The 25,107-nt window shown below is 36.7% G+C and overlaps 1 protein-coding gene across 1 annotated transcript; it reads right to left on the bottom strand.

Moving 5' to 3' along the window:
- Positions 1 to 1,014: 1,014 nt before the first annotated feature.
- LOC149946450 (uncharacterized) lies at positions 1,015 to 22,151 on the bottom strand. Its single transcript, XM_090170764.1, has 7 exons — positions 22,076 to 22,151; positions 11,822 to 11,999; positions 10,686 to 10,906; positions 4,697 to 4,995; positions 3,535 to 3,823; positions 1,362 to 1,639; positions 1,015 to 1,315 (listed from the first exon to the last, which is right to left on the bottom strand). Exons 2-7 carry the CDS (start codon positions 11,952 to 11,954, stop codon positions 1,015 to 1,017), a joined length of 1,521 nt encoding a protein of 506 aa, XP_090026890.1. The 5' UTR covers positions 11,955 to 11,999; positions 22,076 to 22,151.
- Positions 22,152 to 25,107: the final 2,956 nt, after the last annotated feature.

Below are 25,107 nucleotides of genomic sequence, written 5' to 3'. Positions count from 1 at the left end.
TATCCAATGATAAACAACGATTTAACATGCCAAAAATAATTTATATTTTCGGTTAATTGTAGGTTATGGATATGAATAAAATAAGTGGTTAACTTTTATCCAAACGCCGAGCTCTATTTTAGGCTTTAGTTTCACTTTCAATTATTTAAGATTTTCGATTTTAAACGGTTAATAATATGTAAAATTAATGAAGTAATATAAAATACAGAAAACTTACAAACTTAAAAGTCAGAGTCAAATGAGTGATTTCTAGAGTATCCAGCTGGCAGCTACCACTGAAGAATATGATCGTCAACTGACTAAAAAGTTCGACGCAGTCGGATGGAATTTATACCTTAGGGTTATTACTACGTTAGTAGCCGGCGCACTCGGATAGGCAAAATTCGTAATTGGAATCTTGAATAATACTAATACAGAGGCAGTTTATATTTGATTTTTATTTATATTATTTTTTAATATACTCTGTAACTGAGTTCTTCGTAAGTTCGTATTGACTTTCTGTATATACGACTTTCTTTCGTGGGATAGCCAATCGGACAGTCGACGAAGTAAAACGTTTATGGGCCCCGCATCGGCTGCATTGGCGTAGTTACGCCACTGTCACCAACCGTAACTTTGAAGCTATTTCACTTTATGGATAAAATGATTTCAAATGATCTAGCAATTCTTGCCAATCAAACTCTGCCGGGTTAAGAGTTATAAACCACGGAGGGGGACCGTAATAAAAACACATTGATTTAACTTCACCACAACGCTTATACCAATATTCTTGGGTTCCCCGCACATTTTGCATGTATGCTGTCAAATTAGCTTCTAATTCCTTGTCAATACTTTCCATTTGGTTGACCAACACACTTACGAAAAAATTTTGTTCCCACTCATGCTGCTGGAGAGACCTTTGATTTCGCTGTCATAAAGAAGGTGAAAAAGGTATTGCTCATTCTTAGAAAATATCCTATCTTTATTAAATATTCTTTGAAGACGGAAATCAGCTTCAGACAACTGAGCAAATGGTCATTCAGAATATTTCCCATAATCACCACTTGGGAAAACATCGGGGAAGCACATTAAATCTAGGTTTTTCTCCCAAATACTTAAACCACTTCCCACAACTTTTTTAACTTGAAATACATTCAAAATATCCTTTGGATTTAGCCAATTTACTGGGTGTATAGAGTAGAGGTCAAACAGTTCTTTCTGTTCAGATGACGATATTCTTCGAAGTAAAGCATTATCATTAGAGATAATTACTATATCCTCATCAGCTGTACTTCCATAATCAAATTCGTCATTAATGTCACACATATTTATATCTCTATAGAGCGGGTTAAGTTCTTTTGAGCAAAGCATTTCTTACTAACTGCATGTTCAAAAAGGATTGCCATACCGATTTTTGTTTTGTAGCCAAAACATTCACCAAAATTGTTAATTCATGGTCAGCAGGTAAATTATTCGGTATCATTTTCACATTATCACTTAAGGGAAGAGGCAAATAGACTGCGCAACTTCTGACAGCCGTGGTTAAGCCAGAATGGTTAACAGCGTTTTTCCCTAACATTGTTTGAGACACTTTCGCTTTCTGAATAAGCATTTTCTCAATAAAATTTAACTTTGAAATATCATCTGGCACCGGATCTACCTGAAGTCCATTTAGAAAACATTGAGAGGGAATTTTGCGTAATTTGATATACTTCAAACACAAATCACAAAAACATTTATTCCCAAACACTTCATTTTTTGTTATTTCTACGTGGAAAAAAACACGAAATATTTTTTACTGCTGCAAAAACGGGCTTAACGTGGTTTTTTTTTACATATGTGGCCTATCTTTGGCTTCAGATCGCTATCGGCTTGTCATCGGGTCGGGTCGGGTTGACCTTTAAGAAAGCTTGAGAAATCTGGACTTTTAGATATTTGGATTTAAGGCTTAACTAACTAGTAGAAGTTTTGAGTGGTCCGCTTATACCCCTTGTTTTGGGAAGCGACACTTTTTATCCAGAAACATTCCAAGAGCCTTATTGTGGCTATCAGAAATCCATACCGCGATTTCCGTCTTGATGTTGGAGACCACTGTCCTAACATTTAAGTCTGCTTCTCCTCTCCAAATATGATCGGCTCTTAATTATACACAACTAAACAATAGTTTCAAAACGGGGCGAAACCAGAAAAAGAGGAGCAACGTGGGCGATTAAGGTTTATTTATCTTCCAGGGCTCCGTCCACCCTCTCCCCGAGATCTTACCATGACGGGATTTGGCGGGACTAGCAAGTTTGCGGCATAAATTATTACTCGTTTAGACAATGCCCACTTACAAAAGGTTTATCAACTCTTGTTTGCCTATTGTCCAAACACATGGTTGTTTTAAATTTTTGTTCCTATTTTACGCCTAATGTTTGTCCTGTCAGGTGAGTTTCGGGTTGAGACTTTTATTATCGGGTCGGGTAATATGAGGATTTTATCCTTCTTTTTGATTCGGATAAGTTTTGTGTATTTAGGGTTGGATTTCTCTTTTCTACGTAATTTATAATCCTTCTATAAAGTGGATGTAAAAACCTATCTAGGGCAACGGCTTTTATAAAATAAATTTATTTTTAATATTCTTGTTTTGTACTACAAATATTAAGCAATCTTCGGCAGATTTTTTAGGCAAAATAGGTGTGCCGATAAAATAGAGAATGCTTTGCTGTACACCGTGGTATATTTTCCGTACGCTCGGGTCTAAATTTTAAAATATCAAAAAATTTAATTTTTCCATCTGATTAGATGTTGTCATTAATTTAATTTAAATTATTTGGGAATACGTTTCTATTTGTACAACAATGGTGTTATTTTATTTTTGGAAAGTTGAATATTATTTTCAAAATCTATTTTTGGTCTGCACACCGCTACTTAGATACATTTTATTATCGAACTATATTTTTTGTGTACACACGGCTACAAAGTTGAATCTTACTCTCAAAATTTATTTTTTGTCTAACTTGATGGGAGTTTTATATGTCTTATGAATACTGGCTGTTACGATTGCTTCTAGGACAACTATTATCCTCTTCTAAGAAGAAAAAGAATAATTAATTTTCTAAAACCGAAAAAAAAATATTTTCTCATCAATAAAACCAATAATCTTTATTTTATATTTATTAGAGAATATTTATAACGGGCTTTGCTAATATGACAATCAGTTTTGAAAATTCAATTACTTACAGAAAAAGGTGAGATGAAAAAGGTGTTTCGTGAAAACTAAACAACCAGAAGATTATACTGCATAAATTAATACAATGGTAAAATTGGTAATAGTACCGATAATTTTAATAAAAAAGCAATGGTCCTATATCCATTGTTTAACTTTATTAATAATTCAATGACCATTGGTGGCTTCTTCTCGACAACTTTTTTTTCGTTACGCAACTCTGCCCTTATTATGGCACCATAAGTGAAAATGGCTTAAGAATTGGCAATTTCTCCGATAAAATTCTTCTTAGGCAATTTGTGATTTGGTAAATTGAAAGGCGTATTGCATTACATCAACGACAGTACTTGATTAGATCGAAAATAAGAACGATAGCGTCTTCTGTGGTTCTTGTTGTTAGTGTATTTTTTCGGTTTTCCAAACGGAATGAATAGTTGATTGAAAATTAAATCTGCGCACGCTATAAATGCACTCGTGAAATGGCCGCATATGAACAAGAAAAAGATACTTTTAACTCCTTGAAATTTTAGAGTGTTTTCATCTTTATGAGGCTCAGTCCATTTGAGTAGCGTTACTATGTGGTCAATCTTTATATCCACCATATGACTAAGATGAACTTCGTTATTTAATGTTGACCTGTAATAGAACCAATAAAATCATTGATTTTTTTTAATTGTATTTATATATTTTATATAAATTGTATTTATTTATTTAATATAAATTGTATTTATTTATTTAATATAAATTGTATTTATTTATTTAATATAAATTGTATTTATTTATTTTATATAAATTGTATTTATTTATTTTATATAAATTGTATTTATTTATTTTATATAAATTGTATTGATTTATTTAATATAAATTGTATTGATTTATTTTATTTAAATTGTATTTTATAATTTTATATAAATTGTATTTTATAATTTTGTATAAATTTTATTTATTTTGTATAAATTTTATTTATGTTGTATAAATTTTATTTATTCTGTATAAATTTATTTATTTTGTATACATTTTATTGGTTTTGTATAAATTTTATTTATTTTGTAAAAATTAAATTTGTGAATTCCATAAGCATTTTTGTGCTAAAATACGGTTATTTTTCTGGCTGTCTGGTAAGTAAGTCTTAAACCAGTTTTAGAGATGTCGTTCGACGGTAAAGTATATATATATATATATATATATATATATATATATATATATATTCCGACGTGTACAACGTTATGTTTAGTAATATTATTTACATATATTGCATTGGCATTTTGATTTTGGTATATTTTTCCGAACGTTAAGATTCGACTGCACCCGACACCAACCATGTTTAATGAATATGGTAAGCCTTACAATAAATGGAAAACGTGCATTAAAATTGCGCTTGACAGCTGACAAGAATAGCGACTCAAGTTGTAAATTCATCGACTTCAAGCATAATAATTATATTATAATATGTTGTTATTAACTTTTCTAACCTCTTTCCAAGCTCTTGGTTTTTTATTTGTAACTTACAAGTAGTTGATAAGTTTATGCATATTGGATCCTGACGTATTTCTGGAAATTATGCAGACCATATAAGTGCTGTCAATTGGCGGTGAGAAATAGTACTTTCCAATGTTTTTCTTTAAATCATTTCCTCGGAACCTTTCGGACAGTATTCCTTCAAGGTCTAATAATCTGATAAAGAGATTGTGTCCTCCTTCTGCCAGGTTCTCAAAGACTTCGCTATCCATCAGTAGTGAGGCGAGAGATATTCGAGATGCTTCATTTAGTCTAGACCACAGAGTTTTGAAGTTTTCATGTATCTTTGCCTGTAGTAGAAATGGATGCCACTGAATTAATCCGTACGTAAAAAAATACAGATTGAACTAGCTTTTATTTTAAAAGTTAATAAAACCTGATATTTATACAAAATCAAAATATAAATTTCAGAGTGGTGATAATCGTGTTTTTTTCAGCATCTATAAGGGGGAAAACTCAGAACATAGAAAATGCATCTTAGAAATAAGTATTCATTTTCCTTTAACTATAATGTTTTTCATTAACAGATTCCCGCTGATTTTGTAAATTTTGTTTTCTAAGAAAAATTAATTTGGTACAGATTTATTATAAATATATTATCGTTACAATATTTTACTAGTACCCTTAACCTAAACACGTTTTCATGGAAAAAGGAAACCGATAAACCTTTTAAACCAATGGAGATTAATCTGCATCACTGTAAGGCAGCCTTGTCAGTTCTGTGTCGTAGGTTTGTTATGGAGGTCCTAGACGTGGCCCTCATACAGGGGCCTTGGATCCAGAATGGAAGAATCCTAGGTCTCAAAAATGCAGGTATTGTTTACTATGATTGCAAATCTGCCAATCCTAGGGCATGTATTTTGATACGAAGGGGTATTCACGCTCTCCCTCTTTCATTATACCAATCTAGGGACAATGCCACCATAAAAATCTTCTCTTCATCAGCTGATGGAGAAGGCGAATTAATGATGGCTTCTGACTATTTTATCTCTGATGCCTTGTCCCCTCCATCACAGGAGGTTGCCAATCTAGTGAACCACTGTGAGAGACTGGGCAAGAAGCTTATCATTGGGTGCGATGCCAACCCTTACCAAAATCGTGACTGTCACTTTTAAACCTAAAAAAGTTTTATTTAAAGCTTCCACAGTTCCAAATACAGCCTCAAATCAGATTTAATTCATACCTATTCTGAGACTAATGAGAGTCTTAATTACGGTTGCAAAAATCTTGTAAAATCAAGTTTTAAATAAGTATGCAAGAATCAACACATTTAAGACTTAATTTAAGCTGCTACAGTTCCAAATAAATCCTTTTTTATTACTTGTTTTGAGTCTAAATCAAGTCTTTTATGACTTGATTTAAACTCAAAACAAGTATGAAATAAGTAATTAATAAGGATCGATGTATTTGGAACTATGGCCTTATTTAGTACTTATTTCATACTTGTTTTGAGTTTAAATCAAGTCATAAAAGACTTGATTTAGACTCAAAACAAGTATGAAATAAGTTTTAATTACGGATTTATTAGGAACTGTAGCAGCTTAAATTAAGTCTTAAATGTGTTGATTCTTGCATACTTATTTAAAACTTGATTTTACAAGATTTTTGTAACCGTAATTAAGACTCTCATTAGTCTCAGAATAATTATGAATTAAATCTGATTTGAGACTGTATTTGGAACTGTAGCAGCTTTAAATAAAACCTTTGTAAGTTTAAAAGTGACAGTTACGATGTTGGTAAGGGAACTCTAACTGTAATTGGAAATCTGACGATATCAGTAAAACTAATATTCATCCAGCAGTCCACTGCAATCTATAATGAAATTCTTCACCAATTATTGCATGGCGATCGCTATATAGCGGGTAGTTTTTACGCTCGGGCGTCCTTTAAAAAAATAAAATTATATTCTAAATATCTCATTTTATAATGACCATCTGCTGGCTACAAAAATACTGAATCAAAAATGACTACTTTGCTCAGCTGCCATGCTGGATTGCTATTTTCGACCCAGTTCAGTGGTTTTACACACTCATACTTAGAATTAATTTTACTTGAAATGAAAAATCCATCTTAGGAGTTTCCAGTATATTATTTAGTAAATAGACTGAATATTTTTAAACTGTTATTTGATTACAAAAATTTTTATTTTAAGTGTGTGAGGGGTTCCAGTAAGTTTAACTTAACCAAATATAGCCAGCCAATCCCGTATGACCATTTTGTAACCAAGCTTCAAGATTCAACTCTCAATTAAGTCTCTTTCAAGTCCTTAAAAATGAATCTCCCATATGAGACTTAAGTGAAGTCTTAAATTACTCTTATTTCAATCTAAAATTCTAACCCATAGTAAACTCTCAATTAAGTCTCTTTCAAGTCCCCAAAAAATGAATCTCCCATATGAGACTAAAGTGAAGTCTTAAATGACTCTTATTTTTATCTAATATTGTAACTCATAATCAACTCTCAATTAAGCTTCTTTCAAGTCTCCAGAAATGAGTCTTCCTAACTGGGACTAAAATGAGTTTCATTTAAATATATAATATTGAAACTCTTTTATTGACACTAAAATAGATTTTATTTAGGACCCACAATTCTGGTCTCAGTTTTTTATGCTTACATAATACTTAAAAATCCTTGATCCTACATTGAGACTAATTGGCGACTAAAGTAAGACTCCCATTTTGGTAAGGGAATGCTCACCTCGTTGCATGGGGCAGCAGTGACTGCAACCAACGCGGTGATGACTTTATCGAATATCTGGTTAGTACTGAACTTCAATTTCTTAATAAACACAATATGCCACCTTTTGTTACAAGTAACAGGAGTGAGGTTCTTGAATTAACTCTGTGCACAGAAAATATATTACACTCTGTGACACAATGGCATGTGTCTAATGAACCATCACTTTCGGATCATAGGCAAATATGTTTTTCTGTTTCGGTCAAACCTGCCCAGGTATTTACCGAAATACGCAATCGTAGATCAACCAATTGGCCTAGGTATAGGGAAGACCTTGATCTTCATTAACGGGGATGTGGCTCTAGGCTCTCCTCGGTGCTGGAGCTCGAAATGGCTGTTGATCACATGCAACAGTCCATAATCGACTCCTACCACCAAAACTGTCCTGCAAAATCTACCAACCAGCCAAGGTTAGTTCCTTGGTGGAACAATGAGATTGGTAGACTTCGCAAAACTACTCGTCAGCTTTTTAATAGAGCTAAGCAGACGGGTGATTGGTCAGCCTATAAGCAGACCCTCACTTCCTATCATAAGGCCATCCGAGAAGCCAAACAGGCTTCCTGGAGGGATTTTTGTGAGAGTATCTCTGATATTCCCACTAAAACCAAACTATGAAAATTATGGCACATGACAATACAAAACATTTGGATACTACTTAGTTGAAGGATGGTTGTTACTCCAGTTCTGGAAAAGAAACACTGACACATATGCTGGAGGTTCACTTTCAAGATTCTAAACTCACTGACACAGATGACTCTTATGATTTTCCCCTTCGGTCCAAAAGAACTAAAAAGGTAGATTGGGATGTGGCTAAACAAGATGTCACTCACTCCAAGCTTATGTGGGCTATGAAGTCATTTAAGCCCTACAAGGATTCTGGTCCGGATGGGATCTCACCCATATTGTTGCAGGAGGGAATAGATATTATCTCTCCTGTGTTGTGCCGAATCTACAGGGCCTGTATTGCTCTTGGGCATGTACCGAGCTCCTGGAAGCATTCAAAGGTTATCTTTATTCCCATACCCGGTAAAACCAGTTATCTCGAGGCTAAGGCATATAGACCAATCAGTCTAACTTCATTTCTCCTAAAAGTTTTCGAGGAATTAGTTGATAGAGAGGAGGTTCTTAGTGTTACACCCCTCTCGAATGCTCAGTAGGCCTATCAAAAGGGCAAATCTACTGAAACTACCCTTCATGTCATAATTAATTGGCTTGAACGTGCAATTGAGTTCAAAGAAATAGCGTTAGCTGTTTTTCTGGACATCGAGGGGGCTTTTGACAAAGTCTCTAAGGCTGTCATTCTTAAGGCTGCAAAACGTTTTTGTATCAATGACACGTTGTGTCTTTGGATCGACTCTTATGTTGACTGATCGGGTCGCAACGGCTTCCCTGCTTACCGAATCGCTACGGGTCACTGCAGCCGGGGCTGCCCCCAGGGAGGTGTTCTTTCACCCCTGCTGTGGTGCCTGGTTGTGAAAAAACTCTTGGTGAGGCTAAACAGGGATGGCTGTCGCAGCTTTTTTTATGCTGACGATGTCGCAATGATAATTACTGGGAAGCTCCCAGGAACCATTTCGGCTATGATGAGGAAAGCTCTCATCTCTGTGGAATGTTGGTGTAGGGATGTTGGCCTCACCGTCAATCCTGACAAGACGAGCTTGATTCCTTTCACCCGGAGGAAGGTACAGGACTTGTTCAATTATATTTCTTTCTTTGGGACCATGTTGGTCAAATCAACGGAGGTAAAATACCTCGGTGTTATTCTCGACAGTAAACTAACATGGAAGCCACACCTTGATCTCGGTTTCAGCAAGGCAAAAATGTCATTCTGTCAAGTCTTGGGGTCTTAGCCCAAAGGTTGTGTATTGAATCTCTACCATGATAAAAAGGCCTATGCTGACGTATGCAGCCGTGGTTTGGTGGCCTAGGGTAGAGCTTAAGTAAGTTCAGGCTGAACTATGCACTGTGCAAAGGCTGGCCTGTGTCAGAATTACAGGAGCTATGAGTACATCCCCAAGCATTTCTCTGGAGGTGCTCCTGAATAGTCTACCACTTCATCTTTATATAGAGGAAGTTGCAATTATGAGTGCCTATCGGTTACTGCATAATGGTTGGTGGAGGCCTGCTAATTGGGAGTGCAGCCACACCAAATTGTTTCGGCAGTATTCTGGTCACTTACCGATCTTATTGTGGGTTCTGACAACATGGCTGCAAAGTTACACTTTGAAAAGCAGTTTATTGTCAGACTAAGAAGTTTGGCTTCAGTCTGAACCTTGGCGTTTTTGCTAGGGTTTTTGAAGCTGAGATTTCAGCCATTTTTTATGCGTAGACTTCGGTCTTAAGAAGAAGTATCGTTGCAAGACTATTAAGATTTTCTCGGACAGTCAGGCTGCCCATAAGACTCTTAATCAGTTAAGTATTACTTCTAAGCTCGTTCTTAGCTGTTTGGATCTCCTTTCGGAACTGGGCACCCTTAATGGGGTTCAACTATATTGGGTACCTGGTCATAAGGGGCATCATGGCAATGAGTTGGCCGACACTCTGGCCAAGGAGGGTGCGGAGGCTAGGTTCTTTGGTGCTGAACCTGCTATTCCAATACCCAATGGCCTGGTTCGCAACCATGTGCATGGCGCTATGACTGATAGGCAGGTCAGGCTTTAGCTTGAGACTGAAGGTCAGAGGCAGGCCAAGGAGTTTATTCCTGGGCCTTCTATACTGTAAGAGTAGTATAAGGGTGGTTACGGTTATATATATATATATATATATATATATATATATATATCACAACGATATCTATAATATTTAATTGTTTTGTGAGAATTAATCGTGAAAAAACATGTCTCTAGAGATTTCAGCACTCTTCACCAAAATCGGACTGGTTTAAATATTGCTCTTTGCATCAACTTTTAAAATAGTTAATTTTATTTTTAAATTTGTATCCTAGAAAATTTACCTGCTGCTCGTAGAAAAGTTACAAACATCATTGAAATATTCTACCAAAACAAAGGTTTTCAATAACGGTATACAACGATGAAAACTATTTCTAAAATCAAATTTAAGGATTTCCTGATAATATTCGGAGTAATTCATCTTTTTTATACTTTGAAATAAATCAATTCCTAGATTTTCATTTTTACTATTTTTAGTCTGATACAAAAAGGAATCAACGATTACAGTCAAAGAATATATTTAATTAAAAACGATTTTTGCGAAGTACAATAAAATGAAATCGGTTAAAACGTACCTTATCGCGAATTAAATACTCTTCGGAACTTCCTTTGTTGATCATGATCTTGTTAGACGAGACTCCAATGAGATCATCAACAGAATCTATTTTATGAAACTCTGTTTCGTAGAAATTAGAACTCAATTTGCTTGATACTTCGGTTTTCATAATGGTAACGAAAATAACCCAAGAAGTGCACACAATCCTCCAAGATTGCATTTGATGTACTGAATTAATAGCTGAAATTTAAAAGCAAACACCGTTGACAAATAGTGTATTCAACCTACGAAGAATGTAGTGGAATCTTGAATGCATCTTTAGTTGGATCAATAATATGGAAACTAAGGCAATTATTGCTACAATAACCATTAATTAGGCATTAAAAACTCAAACGGTGATCGCGGTACGCAGGTTTAAGAGAAAAACTTTATTTACAATAACAAATATTATTCGAATTTCACTTTCAGTTCAAAGAAAAGTTATATAATGGTTAAACTAGGGAAAGACATGCTCGAATTGTGTTTAAAGAGAGGGAACATGTGTCAGAGTTTACAGCCCGTTGTACCAGTAAGATCGAAACCACACCACCGGAGGCCTATCATCAGAATGCTCTACGCCAGCGTCCACAGACCGGACAGGTGAAAAAACCAGCATGGGTAGCAGAAGGTGCAACAATAGGACGACCAGCCCGCCACTTCGCACATAGCAGTGGAGAGAGTGCCTAAAGGGGAACAACGGGCACACAGCAGCCCGCATAACTCGACACAGCTGGCACCGGATATTCCGGTGGACTCCAAAAGGTCGGGAGATGGGTCCGCCGTGCCCTCATACGGAGGCCCGCTACTCAATCCGCCGAGGCGGCCAGTTTGCCTGTGTAACAAAAGCCGGACCCCGACTCCTCGGTAAAGGCACCAGTTATTGCACACTCCGACCCCTTGAGTGTTTTTGCTATTAAATTTTGAAGTTCACGATGAAGATAACCGTTCTATAATAAAAGTGTTTTAATTTAAGGGGTTGGAGAAACTCTAGTTTTTTCGTGAGGAGCAATTGTTTGCCTTGGTTGTATATCGAATTTTCAGAATAAATTATAACTAACCATTGCCATTGAGTGAATTTGCTACAGAGGAAAAACATGATAATTTAAACATTTCTACCTGCTCCGAAGAAAAGCACGGTATTTGACCAGAAATTTTTTCGAAGTTTCGCAAAAGACGTTGGGATTTTTATTTTCAGTGGTGCCATTGACGTGTTTTGCAAACGATCTATTGCTTGTTCAGAAAGTGACATTACAATTGAAACGGCCAGTAAGCTCACTCCAATACACGCAATAATCTACATCAAATATTTAAGAAAGTCAACACTTTGAACGTAAAATAATCTCTTAAATAAATATCAATTAACCTTAAGAAAATGGTTACCAAATTAGAGTCAAAAAGCGTAACATTCAAAAATGATTTGTGTTGATTGGATCCAAATTTATAAAATCATTTTCGTAAATTAATTAAGACACTTTGACACTTTAACATTTCTTTAAAATACTTTAGAGTAACTTACATGATGGTAAATAAAATTAAATTGCATTTAAGTACAAATAAGATGAGGAGCATTGTTAATATTGCATTATAGCTTTGTTGTTTGTTTAATCATTCAATATCAGCTCTTTTTAAATCTAAAAATCAACTTAATATTGCTTTATTTATTGTAAATACAATTAACCGATCGCAGATATCGTTCAGGGTATTTCATCCAATAAACATGTAATCATATAATTCAGGAATCAGTTTAAAATTAAAATATTAAGTGGAAATATCGTCATACTTTCTTTAACATCTCATCTGCGCACGAACATATTTGTGTAGCGGTTAATTATACAAATTAGTTGTTAAGACAGGTGGCTGCGTTCAACAACTAAAATCGTAAAATAATTTGATACTTCTGATTGCATTACCTTTCGGTGAGATTGCTTTATCGACAAAACACTCAAAAACCGTTTAAAATGAATCAATCAAAATGGCAGCCCATTGAAACTCTTGTCACCAGTCATCACTCCAGAAAATATGCTTCTACAGGAAATGCGGAAGATCTACGCTGGCTGGGATCAGGCGCTACCCTCTGCTCTGGTACGAAGATGGCACGTTTTCCAGGAAGACTTAACCGTTATTGAAAATCTAAGGAATCAGCGATATGTAAGTCAAGTCCACCTTACAAACTCGAGTCTCCATGGGTTCTGTGATGCATCGGAAAAATCCTCTGTGACAACAGTAAATCTGAAAACCACAAACGGCTCTGGACATATAAAGGTCCAAGTAATCATCGCCTTAAGTAGATCACGTTACCGAGACTGGAACTTTGCGCTACGGTTCTCCTTGGATGCCTTATATCACTCGTACAACATTATTTAAGACACCCCATATCGAAAGTTTATGGATGGTGTGGCAGCCAAATTAAACTGTCTTGGCTGATATCACATCCTCAACGACGGAAAACATTCGTTGCGAAGAAAGACTCAAGCTCAGAACGTCAGACCGCTAATCCGATGGCATCATGTCCCTGGTTCATCCAACCCGTCTGACTGCGCATCTCGTTGAATCGATGCTACGGAACTGTTAACTCATACATCATGGTGGAATTTACCAAGTTGGCTAATGATTATGGCTGAATATGACAACGAACCTTTCACCAAGGATGTTTCCCGATGCACTATCGATGAGAGAATACGAACTCCACGTTATGGCATTCCTCGAACGATTTCTTTACAACGTCAGAACTACCATAGTCCAGTAGAAAACTGGGACCCTTGAACAAAAGCGAGAAAAAAATGTCACTTTATCACTGGATAAAGGTGGTTCAAGTGGACCATTTCGACGCAGTAATTAATCAACTGAAGTCGCAGAAACCTATTCCCTCGAAGAAAAAAATTTTGGCATTGACACCGTTCGTGGTCAATAGACTAGAGAACTAAGAGAGTTTATCAGGACCATATCAACCACCATGAAGGAAAAGAACATAGCCCGTTGGATGAGTGACGAGGTAGTTCTGTGGAATTTCAATCCTCCGGCCGCACCTATTTCGACAGGTTTTGGAATACCGGAGTAAAATCCGTCAAAAATCCCTGAAAGGGAGTCATCTGCGAGACAGGATTGACATTCGAGTAGTGGTCGGCACTATCCATCCATTATCCGAGGAAATTTCAGTTATTTTTCAAATAACCACCAAAATCAGTTATTTTTATCCGTTTTTCTACTTCAAGTTAATTGTAAAGATAATTTAATTCAGAAAAGTCAAAAAAACAATGAAATCCGATAAAATAACTTTAAATCTCAAAAAATGATATATATTGTTTAATCACTTAAGCTTACGTAGATAGAAAATATATTTTATTTGCCAGTAAGCTAAGAAATTAAGAGGGTCAGATAAATTATTGGAAAACGACGAAAAGAAGATTATCTTTAAGTGATGTTTACCTGTTATTTTTTACAATTGATAATTTTTATCAGATATTCCTCGAATAAGAATTGATTGAATAAAATAATTTAATTACGCTAAGCCATCAATTATTTTTTTCGTTTTATTCATTTTTTTAAATATGGAAAGATAGTTTTTGAGAGATAAACTTTAAAAAATAAATGTATCTTATAAAATAGCTATTATAACCGTAAAAAACGTTATTTTTATTCTTCCATTAGATTTTTCACTTAGCAAAGACAATCTATTGAATAGCCAGTTTAAAAAATAATAAGATCTGATAAATTATCTATAAATGACAAATGAATTAATAAATCTCAATATATGCCGAATTAAAAATATTATAGTAAAAATTTCCAATATCCAATTTTTAGTTCCTTTATTTTGAACGCTACTTGTTGGTCATACATCTAAAATTTATTACATGAAATATTTTCATTCGGAATATTAAATTATTTTCGGTTTTGCAACTTACGAATTATGGTGGTGATTCAAACTATGATCTTCCTTGACGCCATGAAGCTTATTTAGTTCTTTAGTTCGATTAACTCCTAACGACTTCGTCGGAAAGGAGCAGCGGGAGAAAGGGTTAAAAGCCCATAACGTCGAGACTAGGAGGAGCGCTAATCGTACCGGTCCTACTACGTAGCAAGGGCCTTCCAGAACTGAGCACGGCCAGGAATGTCCTTTAGGTACTCCGGAAGGGAATTCTGCTTCTGTATAGAGGAGGGGAGAAATGAATGTTTGCGGACGGCAAGTCTGAAGCCCGGAAGGATCATAGAGGGGACCCGAGAGGGGGGGGGCGAGTGCACCACAGGAGCGATGAACCACGCTATTTACGATAATGAGACGCTTAAGACGGCGGTGCAAAGCTAAAGTGTCCCATTTGTTGTTGTTGAGCACGTTTGTCATCGACGTCCGCCACGCGAATCCAACGCTGCTCAAGAAGCAAAGTGCACGCCGCTGGATATTGTCAACTGCGTGGACGCCACTTGCAGTTGATGGGGACCAGACGGCCGGACAGTACTCCAGGATCGGAAGGACGTAGGTTTTAACTCCTAGAGACTTCGTCGCAAAGGAAAGCAGGACAAGTGTCGGCGGGTGAAACCCAAGGCCCTAGCGGCTTGGGCAATGACACGGTTGGTGTGGGTGGACCACTCAAGGGTGTCTGTTAAGGTCACTCCGAGATATTTTTGAGAGAAGACTGTGCACGGGTCAGCTCCTTGAAGGACATATTTCGCTGAGTGAACTGGCTGACCAACACTGCGAAGAGAGAGCTGGGCACTTTGCAGAGTTAAGTGGTAGCAGTTACTGCTCACTCCACTTGCCGATGGTCTCAAGGTTGAATTGGAAAGCAACGCGGTCCTGTGTCGAGAAGATCGGCCTGGAGAGTGCTATGTCATCCGCGAAGTTGTAAAGTTGGGAGACGACGTTGTCTCCGATGTCGTTGATGTAGATGATTAAGAGGAGAGGCCCCAGGAACGATCCTTGCGGTACGCCAGAGGAAGCAGGGAGCCAGTCTGAGGTGGCACCGGGGAGTACCACTCTAAACTCTCTGTTCTCGAAGTAAGCTGATAGCCAGTTCAGGTTCCGACGCCTGACCTCGTGGGAGAAAAGTTTCGACTTGAGGAGCTCATGCGGAATTGAACCAAAGGCTTGCGAAAGTCAAAGAAAATGATATCCACTCGGCCGGCTTGCTCCAGCCCAAAAGTCCAGGCGTCAACGCGGCAAAGGAGCTGGGTTTCAGTGCTGAAGCTACTACGGAAACCCTGCTGGGACGGACTCATGAGGTTGTGCTGGATGAAGGGAGCCGAGATGGTGAACGCACAGACATGCACGTTGGCTTTGAGGACCTGCGTCAGGAGTGCAATCGGACGGTACTCTCCTGGGTCAGACTTGTCTCCACCCTTTGGGATCGGCGTGACGTTGGCCCGCCGAAAGTCATCCGGGATTTCTCCCGTGTCGTAGGAGAGCAGGAAAATGACAGTCAGAGGAGCGGCTAAGACATCGGCACACCTGCGAAGGACCACAGCCTGGATACCGTCTGGTTCTGGAGCTTTTTGTGGTTTGACCTTTGTGAGAAGCTGGTGAATGCCTTTTATGTCGAACATTAGTGGGGCACGTGGTTCCAGAACGCCGGAAGGTGGAAGCCAGGAGATAATCTTTGGTGGCTGCAGTTGTGTATGACTGCCCTGAGCCAGAGCGGTCAGGGACTCCAGTCACTTGACATGATGGGTACGCGTGGCACGGCGGGCGTATTTGACGATGGCACGATGTTGAAAGAGGGCTTGCATGTTAGCAGCCGTAGGGTACATCCGAGAACGATTATAGCGACACTTGGTGATACGCATCAGGCGGCGGAGAGAGGAGCCGACCCACGAGAGATTATGTCGAGAAGAGAGCCTCTTCATCGGAACATCGACAGCGATCGCCTGGGTGATGCTAGTAGTGAGTGCGCTCCACGGCTCTGCAATAGAAGTGGTGGCCGTCAGGTTAACAGTTGCCAGCGACCTCTCCATAGCAACGAAATCGGCCTTGTTGAAGTCTGGGACGGAACGAGGGAGGATTCTGGGGGGGGGGGGGGGGGACCACTTGGATTCTGGGAAAGAGAATGTCGCTGACTCCAGGTAGATGGGAGATGTCCTCAAGTAGGTTGTCGTCAGAGACCAGCGCAAGGTCAAGAATATTGGCGGCCGCGTCCTTGACCCTGGTAGGCTCGGTGACTCGCTGGGTAAAATGATAGACCAACAGCGTGTTAAGAAAGCTTGAAGCCACTGACGAGGGACTCGTGAGCGTAGCACAGTCAATAGTGGGAAGGTTGAAGTAACCGATTATGATGAAGGAATGCACTCTAATTGTTAAGGTAGTTATTTTTTTTATTGAATATTTTTTGGTATTAACGTCTCAATATTAAGTTAATCATTAATCATAAACAGTAATTAAAATGCCTTGTTATCCTTAATATTAAGAATTCAGTAGAAATAGAATGTTCCAATTCAAAAGAAGCACGAGCGAGCTATTTTTATTAAAAACTTGGATATTTTATAATTTGGTTGAATAGGAATTCGGTCGATGGTAGGATACCGAAACGAGTCACGAAGGCGCTCAGTTCCGAATAATGTTAAAACTCTAAAGAGTCCTAAATGTGTTTGCTTAACGCCCAATGCAGATTTCCAGCAGTTGGCAAAAGGAAGCGAAGTCGAAGTGTGATCATGAATGTACTACATTAATTTCAACCATAAGTATAAAGCTGCATTAGGTTGTCTGTCATCAGTTACGAAAAAGGAAAAGAATAAATCGTACTTTGTTCACTTACTCGTCATGCCAAAACGTAGATTCCTTTTATATATTTGGAAAGTTTTATAATATTTTTATGAAGTAAGAAATAAAACATGCCAATATTCCAATGCAATATTAATTGTTTCTAGTGCTCGGCATTATCCATCCATTATCCGAGAAAATGTTATATAAGTTTAAAAATTTATACTCCCGGGTAATATTGAAAAGGATGATTTTCGGTCGGTTAATGATATATTTTAGAGAAAAAATTAACCAAAAATAAATTATGTATTTTATTTTAAAAAGTAAATTTTTTTAGATTAGCAAAGCAATTTAATTATTTTTCGTAATGGATTTACAGCAAATGTTATTTTTCTAATATGTTTCTTTTCGAATAATATTTCAGGAAAAATTATATTTTAAAAACACGAAAAATCTTCAGTGGTTAGCTGCCATTAGATTAATCGTACCAAAAAATTAAAAAAATATTCTTTAAAAATATCTTTTTTGCGAGAAAGTGATTAATTGATAAGACGGATGAAGAATGTTTTTTATTTATTAAATTAAATAATCGAGGATTTTTATTTTTCAAATATCTTTGTTACGAAAGAACATTTGCGGTATATAAGAAAATTATTGTTTGATAGATTTACCTATACGGATAATAATAGTTATCGGTTAACCGTACTAAATTGTTTATCCGAATAAAATAACTGAAACAAATGAGGTGATAGACTTCGGATAATTTTTCATTATTCAAATCGCCGAGCACTACGTTCGAGGTGATGCAAGCCCTTCTTTGTCAAGTTGAAACATGCCTTAATTCCTGACCACTGACTCAGATGACATCAGATCCTGCAGACCTCGCAGTACTAACCCCTGGAATTTCTTAATTGGAGGCCTACTAACAGCGATCCCAGAACCAGACGTTACATCAAATAGAATGAACCGTTTATCCAGATTGCTGCTAGGGCCAAAATTAATTAAACATTTTTGGTGACTACAGCAAAGACCCTAATGGACTTGATACCAACCCGAAACCTGATGTACTGATTTTAAAGTGGGCGAAATGTCGTATCATAGTTTGGTTGGTTTTTACATACAATTCCTAATTTAAAGGATTTGTGTACTGGGTTCACGTACAGTGTAGCCGATACCGCCATATTCCACATAACGCTCCAACAATTAGGCTTAGAATGGCCAAGGCTATCTCAATCGAAAGGAAATATCATGCCCTTGGTAGCCCGCTATGAATTTTGGTTATTTGCCCATGGCTTTAAATCTACGTTCTTTTTAAAATTAAGTCCGACTTGGTTGAAAATATATTTTAAGTTAGTACTGATCATTTCGGAACAACGTTTTCGCTTGCATTATGAAATTTTAATTTTAATTGAGCTTTCTGGCCAATTCGCGGAGCCACATAGCCCACATACGAGCTATTGTTATATTTGAATTTCATACCAATTTATATAGGAACCATATAACTCGTTCGCGTTTCGCTACCATATTTCCAAATCAGGTTTCTCAAAGAATACGGTTTGTCTAAAAATTAAATTTAAATTAACGTGTTCCTGTTTCACTACCTTATTTACAAAACCAGCTTACTCGAAAAATTCGGTTTCTCAAAACATTGAAATAAATTGAAGTATTCGAGTTTCGCTAAATTATTTCCAAATCCAGATAACTCGAAAAATTTGGTTTGTTCACAAAGTAACTTAAATTAGCATGTACGCGTTCTGCTACCTTATTTCCAAAACTAGGTAGCTCGAAAAATTTAGTTTATTCAAAAAATAACTTAAATTAGCATGTACGCGTTCTGCTACCTTATTTCCAAAACTAGGTAGCTCAAAAAATTCTGCTCAAATTCCTTATCATTAAAATATATTACACTATTCCAGTGTCGCTAAATTACTTCCAAAATGAGATTACCTGAGAATTCGGTTTGTCTAAAAATAAATTTAAATGAATGTATTAAAATAAGTTAATGTATACAAGATTATTGAAAATGTGTGTTAATTTAAATTTAGTATTTAAAATATAGTTAATAGATAGTGGGAATTGTTTGTACTTAAATGTCAGTGATATCTGGTTTTTTACTTCTATTAACGCTTATCAATCATTCGATGTCAGATGTTTTTAAAAAATAAAAATCAACTTTATTTGGCTTAATTTTTTGTATATAACCCGACCACAATTATCAATCAGGGTACTTCAGCAAATAATCATGTAATCATACTTCAAGAACCAGTTTAAAATTAAAATAATAAGTTGCATTTTTTCACTCTTCATTCTTCCTTTTGCATCTCTTCTGCCCACGAACAGTTGAAAAGCGTATTGCGAGGATTCAGGATAATATAAAAACTGTAATTTTTATGGGACTTTAACTTCAACTATTTTTTTTACTCTAGTTTTCTCTGATGGATTTGCGGAATGTTTGTGTGTGTTATTTTCCGTGTGGCTAGTGTGTGCACTTCTAGGCACACTCCTTCCCCGTTTCCTTAAATGTAGCTGTTCTCTGTAAATCTAACGCACTTTCAGGCGGAGTTACGTTTTGTGCCTATTGCTTAGTTGTCTTACTCAGGAATTCCTCCCTCTACTTGGAATGCTTATCCTGCCTTATCGCGTATGGTATGATCAGTCTAACGGCTTTGACCCCGCCTACGAGCGAGAAAATCCCCTTAGTGAGCGCTCCCCTCTCACGTAGTTGTTTGTTAAGTTAACATAGTGACGTCAAAAAAATCGTTAGCCACATCGAGCCAAAAATCTGCCGCGATAAGCATTCCAAGTAAAGGTATGGATTCCTGTCTTACTCTTTTAGTCCTCCCAATTTTTTAGTAGAAGTAATTTCCGTGATCCGTGTTTTGGTTAAAATCTGCCTTCTGTGAAATTTGGTTGATTCGCTAAATTTAATTTATCAAAGTCACGTTACTCAATGTGATGGCATTGAGTGGGGACATTGCTATATCTGCTCGAGCTTCATTGACGGCTTGCTCCCAAGGTGTAAATATTTCAAGATTACTAAAAGCCACTTTATAACACCTCCACATGCTCTGAAACGAATACAGTATCCCATGTAGAAGGCAGTGTCCATCATGAAAATCTTTACCAATTTAAAATCCCGCCTTGTCTTACGCCCATAACCTAAGGTGCCAAGCCCTTGGCCGCAAGTGCTCTTTATCCACTCATATTAACGAGGTCATACGTGATAATACTTTGGGTTCTAGCCAATTTTTATTTTGCTTCCCAGCGACTCGCATGCACGTACCGGGCGGGTCCAAAGGTAAAGCAGTATCCCTGACCTCTCGTATTAAAACCAACATTAGACTGTTCTACCAAGGTTTCGTTCTTCCAACCACTTTGTGCTTGTAAAAGTCTTCTACGAACAACTGTATCGCTAAAATCACCAATTCCCCCCCCCCCTTTTTTTTGGGTAAAGCTCCATTCGATGAGCTAAATGGTCCTATGGGATATTAAAAACACGAAATAAGAATAGATAGCTCTAGAATAAATATTTAAAATTAGATCTTAAAACCATTGGGTGTTTTTATTGTTTATATTTGGCGATTCGAAAACCATTTTTTTTTAAATTGAAAGTTTTCTAATTTTTGGAGAAAAAAACAAACAATAATTGTTATTAAACGAAATTTAGGTTAATGTTTCCTGAAGACAACTTTTCTTAGAACTCTGCCGATTACTTAAAGTTTGTCATTTTATTTATTTATTTATTTATTTGTATGTCATGTTCTTAAAAACTCGAGAACAGTTAGCTCTAGAGCTTTGAAATTTTAACTCAATGTTCAGGGCCTGATTTACAACTAAACGCGGCTTATTTCAAATACCTGACATGCTTATTAATCTACAATTTTACTCATAATTCAATTTTATTTTACTCGACTTTGGACTTTCGCCTCTTTGCTTCCCTTATCTATTATTTCCAACTGTTCTCGGCGCGCCCGGTTTGTTTTCCTCTTTTGAGTTACTTGCACCCATCCCGACCCTTAAAGTTTTTAAACGGGTTAGTGTGAAATTCGTAGAAGGGGAGTTAGTGTGAAAGAAATGGACTTCGTAGAAGGGGAGGTGTAGTTGGGATTTTTAAGTAGTTCAGGACTTTTTGCTACGCGTGTTACGTGTGTTACGTGTGTTACGTTTTTGCTACCTACATTTCGGTTAATAAAAATATTTTTTTTAGTTTTTTTTTGAATTAAAAAAAAAGATTTTGTTTCGCCAAATAGAAACAAGAAAAACACACTTTTGATTTAAGACATTATTTTAATGATTTATCTGAGAGCTCTCTATTTATGTTATTGTATTTGCATGTTTTCAATTTCCCACATGACAATTTAGTCCCTTGAATAGGAGCTCCCATAAACTAAAATGGACAATTTTACATTAAATTCTGGAGTTAACCGCTGAATTGGGCTTGCCAAAATTCGTTAGACTATTTAACTTTGTGTCACTTACGTGAATAGGAAAACGTTATTAAACGCTAAGTAAGGGGGAAGTGAAATCTAATGATTCCAAAAACAGTCGTTGTTCCCCAACTTCGCGCGGAAAGAAGTATCTCGTGACTGTTGATGAAGGTTTGCATTAGAGCGTGTAGACAATCACCAACCATCGAGCTCAATCGTTGAGTATCTGATCCAAGAAAATCTTCCGATATTTACAAAGAATTGCAAGAGTGTGGGCTTTCTCCCAACAAGAAAGTGCCTTCCAGGGATTTCTAGTACACTCAACGTGCGAGGGAAGGCCCACTGGTTGAAAAAGCTCTTTGGTTTTGGACTTCGATGATCGGGATATAGCTGGTATGCACTCTCGCATATCTAAACAATCAAGCGCCTGTTTACACGCCGTGCTCGCGAACCATTTTACTTTACAACGTGTGACCATCGAAACCTTGGGCTCATTTGGAAAGGATAATTAAAATATTTTTTTTTTATAAATTCACTCCTTTTTCACCGTACGTACTATGTTCTAAAATAAGTTTTTTCATGAACAAAAAAATATTTATAATAATATTTATTAGTGTTGGGCCCAAACCGATATGAAATCGGTATCGGTTACCGATATCGCGATTTTCCCGATTAATCAGTTCGCGTCTAAAATACCGATTTTACCCGATTATAAAAAAAAACTTCCGATACCGATTTTACCCAATTTTTTCCCGATTATTTAAAACCGATTTTGAAATTGAAAGTATAATTTCAATTTTAAATGTACCTAAGTGAGGTAAATAACTGAATATTAAAAATTTTAAATTTAAAAATTTAAATTATTTTGTTTTTTTTTTCTAAATTCGATCAGCTATTCTCAAAATACAACCCACCCTTCATTTTATTTAGACCATTGGCAATGGGTTTTACAATTCATTAGTCATTACTAATGAGTCATTAGTAATGACTAATGAATTGTACAATCGGTAAAAAATCGGTATCGGTGGAAATCGGTAAAAAATTGGTATCGGTGAAAATCGGTAAAAAATCGGGAAAATCAGTATCGGTACCGATTTGCCATATCGGTAAAAAATCGGTATCGGTATCGGTTGAAACGTGAAATCGGTATCGGTATCGGAATCGGTTAAATTACGATATCGGCCAACCCTAATATTTATTTATAATATATTCTACAGTTAAACATCTTTGATATATCCTTACTTAATTTTCCTAAATTTTTAAAGCCCAAGTATTTTTTAAATAATCAACCTACCACAGCCGTTCTTGAAATGGCATTGGGTGCGTGGTCATTAGACCCGGCAATCAACTCCAAGGGACCATCATATCAGGATAAGGTCTATGCACGAACTAAACACTACTTGCATTTACTTTTAAATCTCCCACTACTAATTTAAAGACCACTGACGACTTAAATATTAACAGACAACAGTTACTATTTTAATTAAAAGAGATCAGCAATATAACGAGGCTCATTTTAATAATGATTCTGACCCTAAAATAGCTACAGAGGACCATTGAAAACGTTATATACATGTACATACAACACAACTCCCGGCGACACTACGAATGACCCAGATTAGACCAGATGGCTTAGCCCATAATAAAAGCCTCAATCCCCACACAATGGGCCTAATTAACTATATAGGGTGTTACGAATAAGTATGTGAAAATTTCTGAGGCGTGTTTTATAGGTCCGAATGATTAAATAAAGATATAATGAACATTGGTTCTAAAGTTCTTCGTTTGCGAGATAAAGTCTACCAAAAACTACCCCGAAAACCCGTACACAACATTAAAACTAACGAACCAAATTATTTTTATAAAATGATTAGATGCTTTTTATCATTGAAGCTATAAAATTTACAACAAGTGGCAAAAGTTAATATTGGTTCCTTTAGAAGTAAAATTAGTCAGAAAAGGCATACAAGCTATTTTAAATTATTGATTAATTATCAAAATTAAAAATTGGTCGGTATGCGCTTATTGTTCGGACGGGATCAAGGCAATGGTATAGACGTTCAAAGATTGTTCCATGCAGAAGCAGAGTCCTCAAACGCGGGTGCCAGATAGACGGCTGAGAGAAACCAGAAAAATACCACCAGCTAGTGGTCGGAAAAGAGCTCACGTCGTTCCAGAAGACGTATTATTACAGTAATTTTGAAAATTACCACCTCCGGCTGTAATACAGACGTGAGCCCGTCACCCAAATGATTCACGTACTCGTTCCAAAATTCGAAATGTGTTACGGATCGTCTCGCAATCGGCAATTATGGGTTGTCGCAGATCATCAAGGTCACGAACACCAAAATCGTTCAGATAATCCCAGAGGAAAAAAAAACATTTGGGTACAAAAATGGAAATCTGGCTGGCCATTCGACTGCTCCGCGTCGACCTTACTACATGTTTTGTCGTAGGATTATTAATAACGGCAGTATTTGGTAGATTACTAACTTAAATATTCCAAATTATCAATTCGATAGTTCAAACACGTTACATGTAGACCCAGTTACTTTTCAATACACGTACCTTGTTTCACTTCGGTATGCATTTACCTCTTTTGACCACATACTACATATTAAATTATTTAACGCGCGAATACTTTAACCCTGAATATTACACTACACTAAAGGAAATGTAGCATCCAGATGAGCTCTAACTTCATGATAAAAATGAGCTGCAGCTCCATCGTGCAAAAACCACTAGCGACATCTGCTTTCTAACGGCATGTCTTTGAGAAACTCAGAAAAAAGATCATGCAGAAAACAAAGGAATGCCTCCCCATTGTGCTGGTTGGTAATTAAGGCCCATCTAAATAATCGCCAACAGTGCCACACCAGACGTTAAGGCTAAACTCTTGTTGGTGAGACCTAACAATTGAGGGTTATTTGGTGATGTGTATGTGAATAAATTATTCCGTAATGGAAAGTCTTGCGCTCTTTCAATACTGTCATCATTACTTGTATCCCGAGTCATATTTATTTTATTTCTCAAAGCGCAGTAATGAACTTTTAGTTATAAAAAATATTGGTCTGATGCCCTGTCAAGAGCAACGACCTAGAAAAAGTGCTGTCGCTATGGAAACAAACAATTACAAACTAATAAATGTTAGGGCTCAATATTTCTTATCTGTTGATCTATCATAAACATTCCCTTAGGTAACAGTTACAGAGAAACCAAACGCCCTATTTTATAGTCCCACTATGACCCAAATTTGTTTTGCGCCCGCGAATTTGTTAAATTTCCTA

Source organism: Leiobunum rupestre, chromosome 4 (assembly GCF_980474605.1).
Source record: "Leiobunum rupestre chromosome 4, qqLeiRupe1.1.hap1, whole genome shotgun sequence".
Classification (NCBI taxonomy): domain Eukaryota; kingdom Metazoa; phylum Arthropoda; class Arachnida; order Opiliones; family Sclerosomatidae; genus Leiobunum; species Leiobunum rupestre.
The sequence above is the reverse complement of the archived record's forward strand: the minus strand, read 5'-3'. Positions and strand labels throughout refer to the sequence as shown.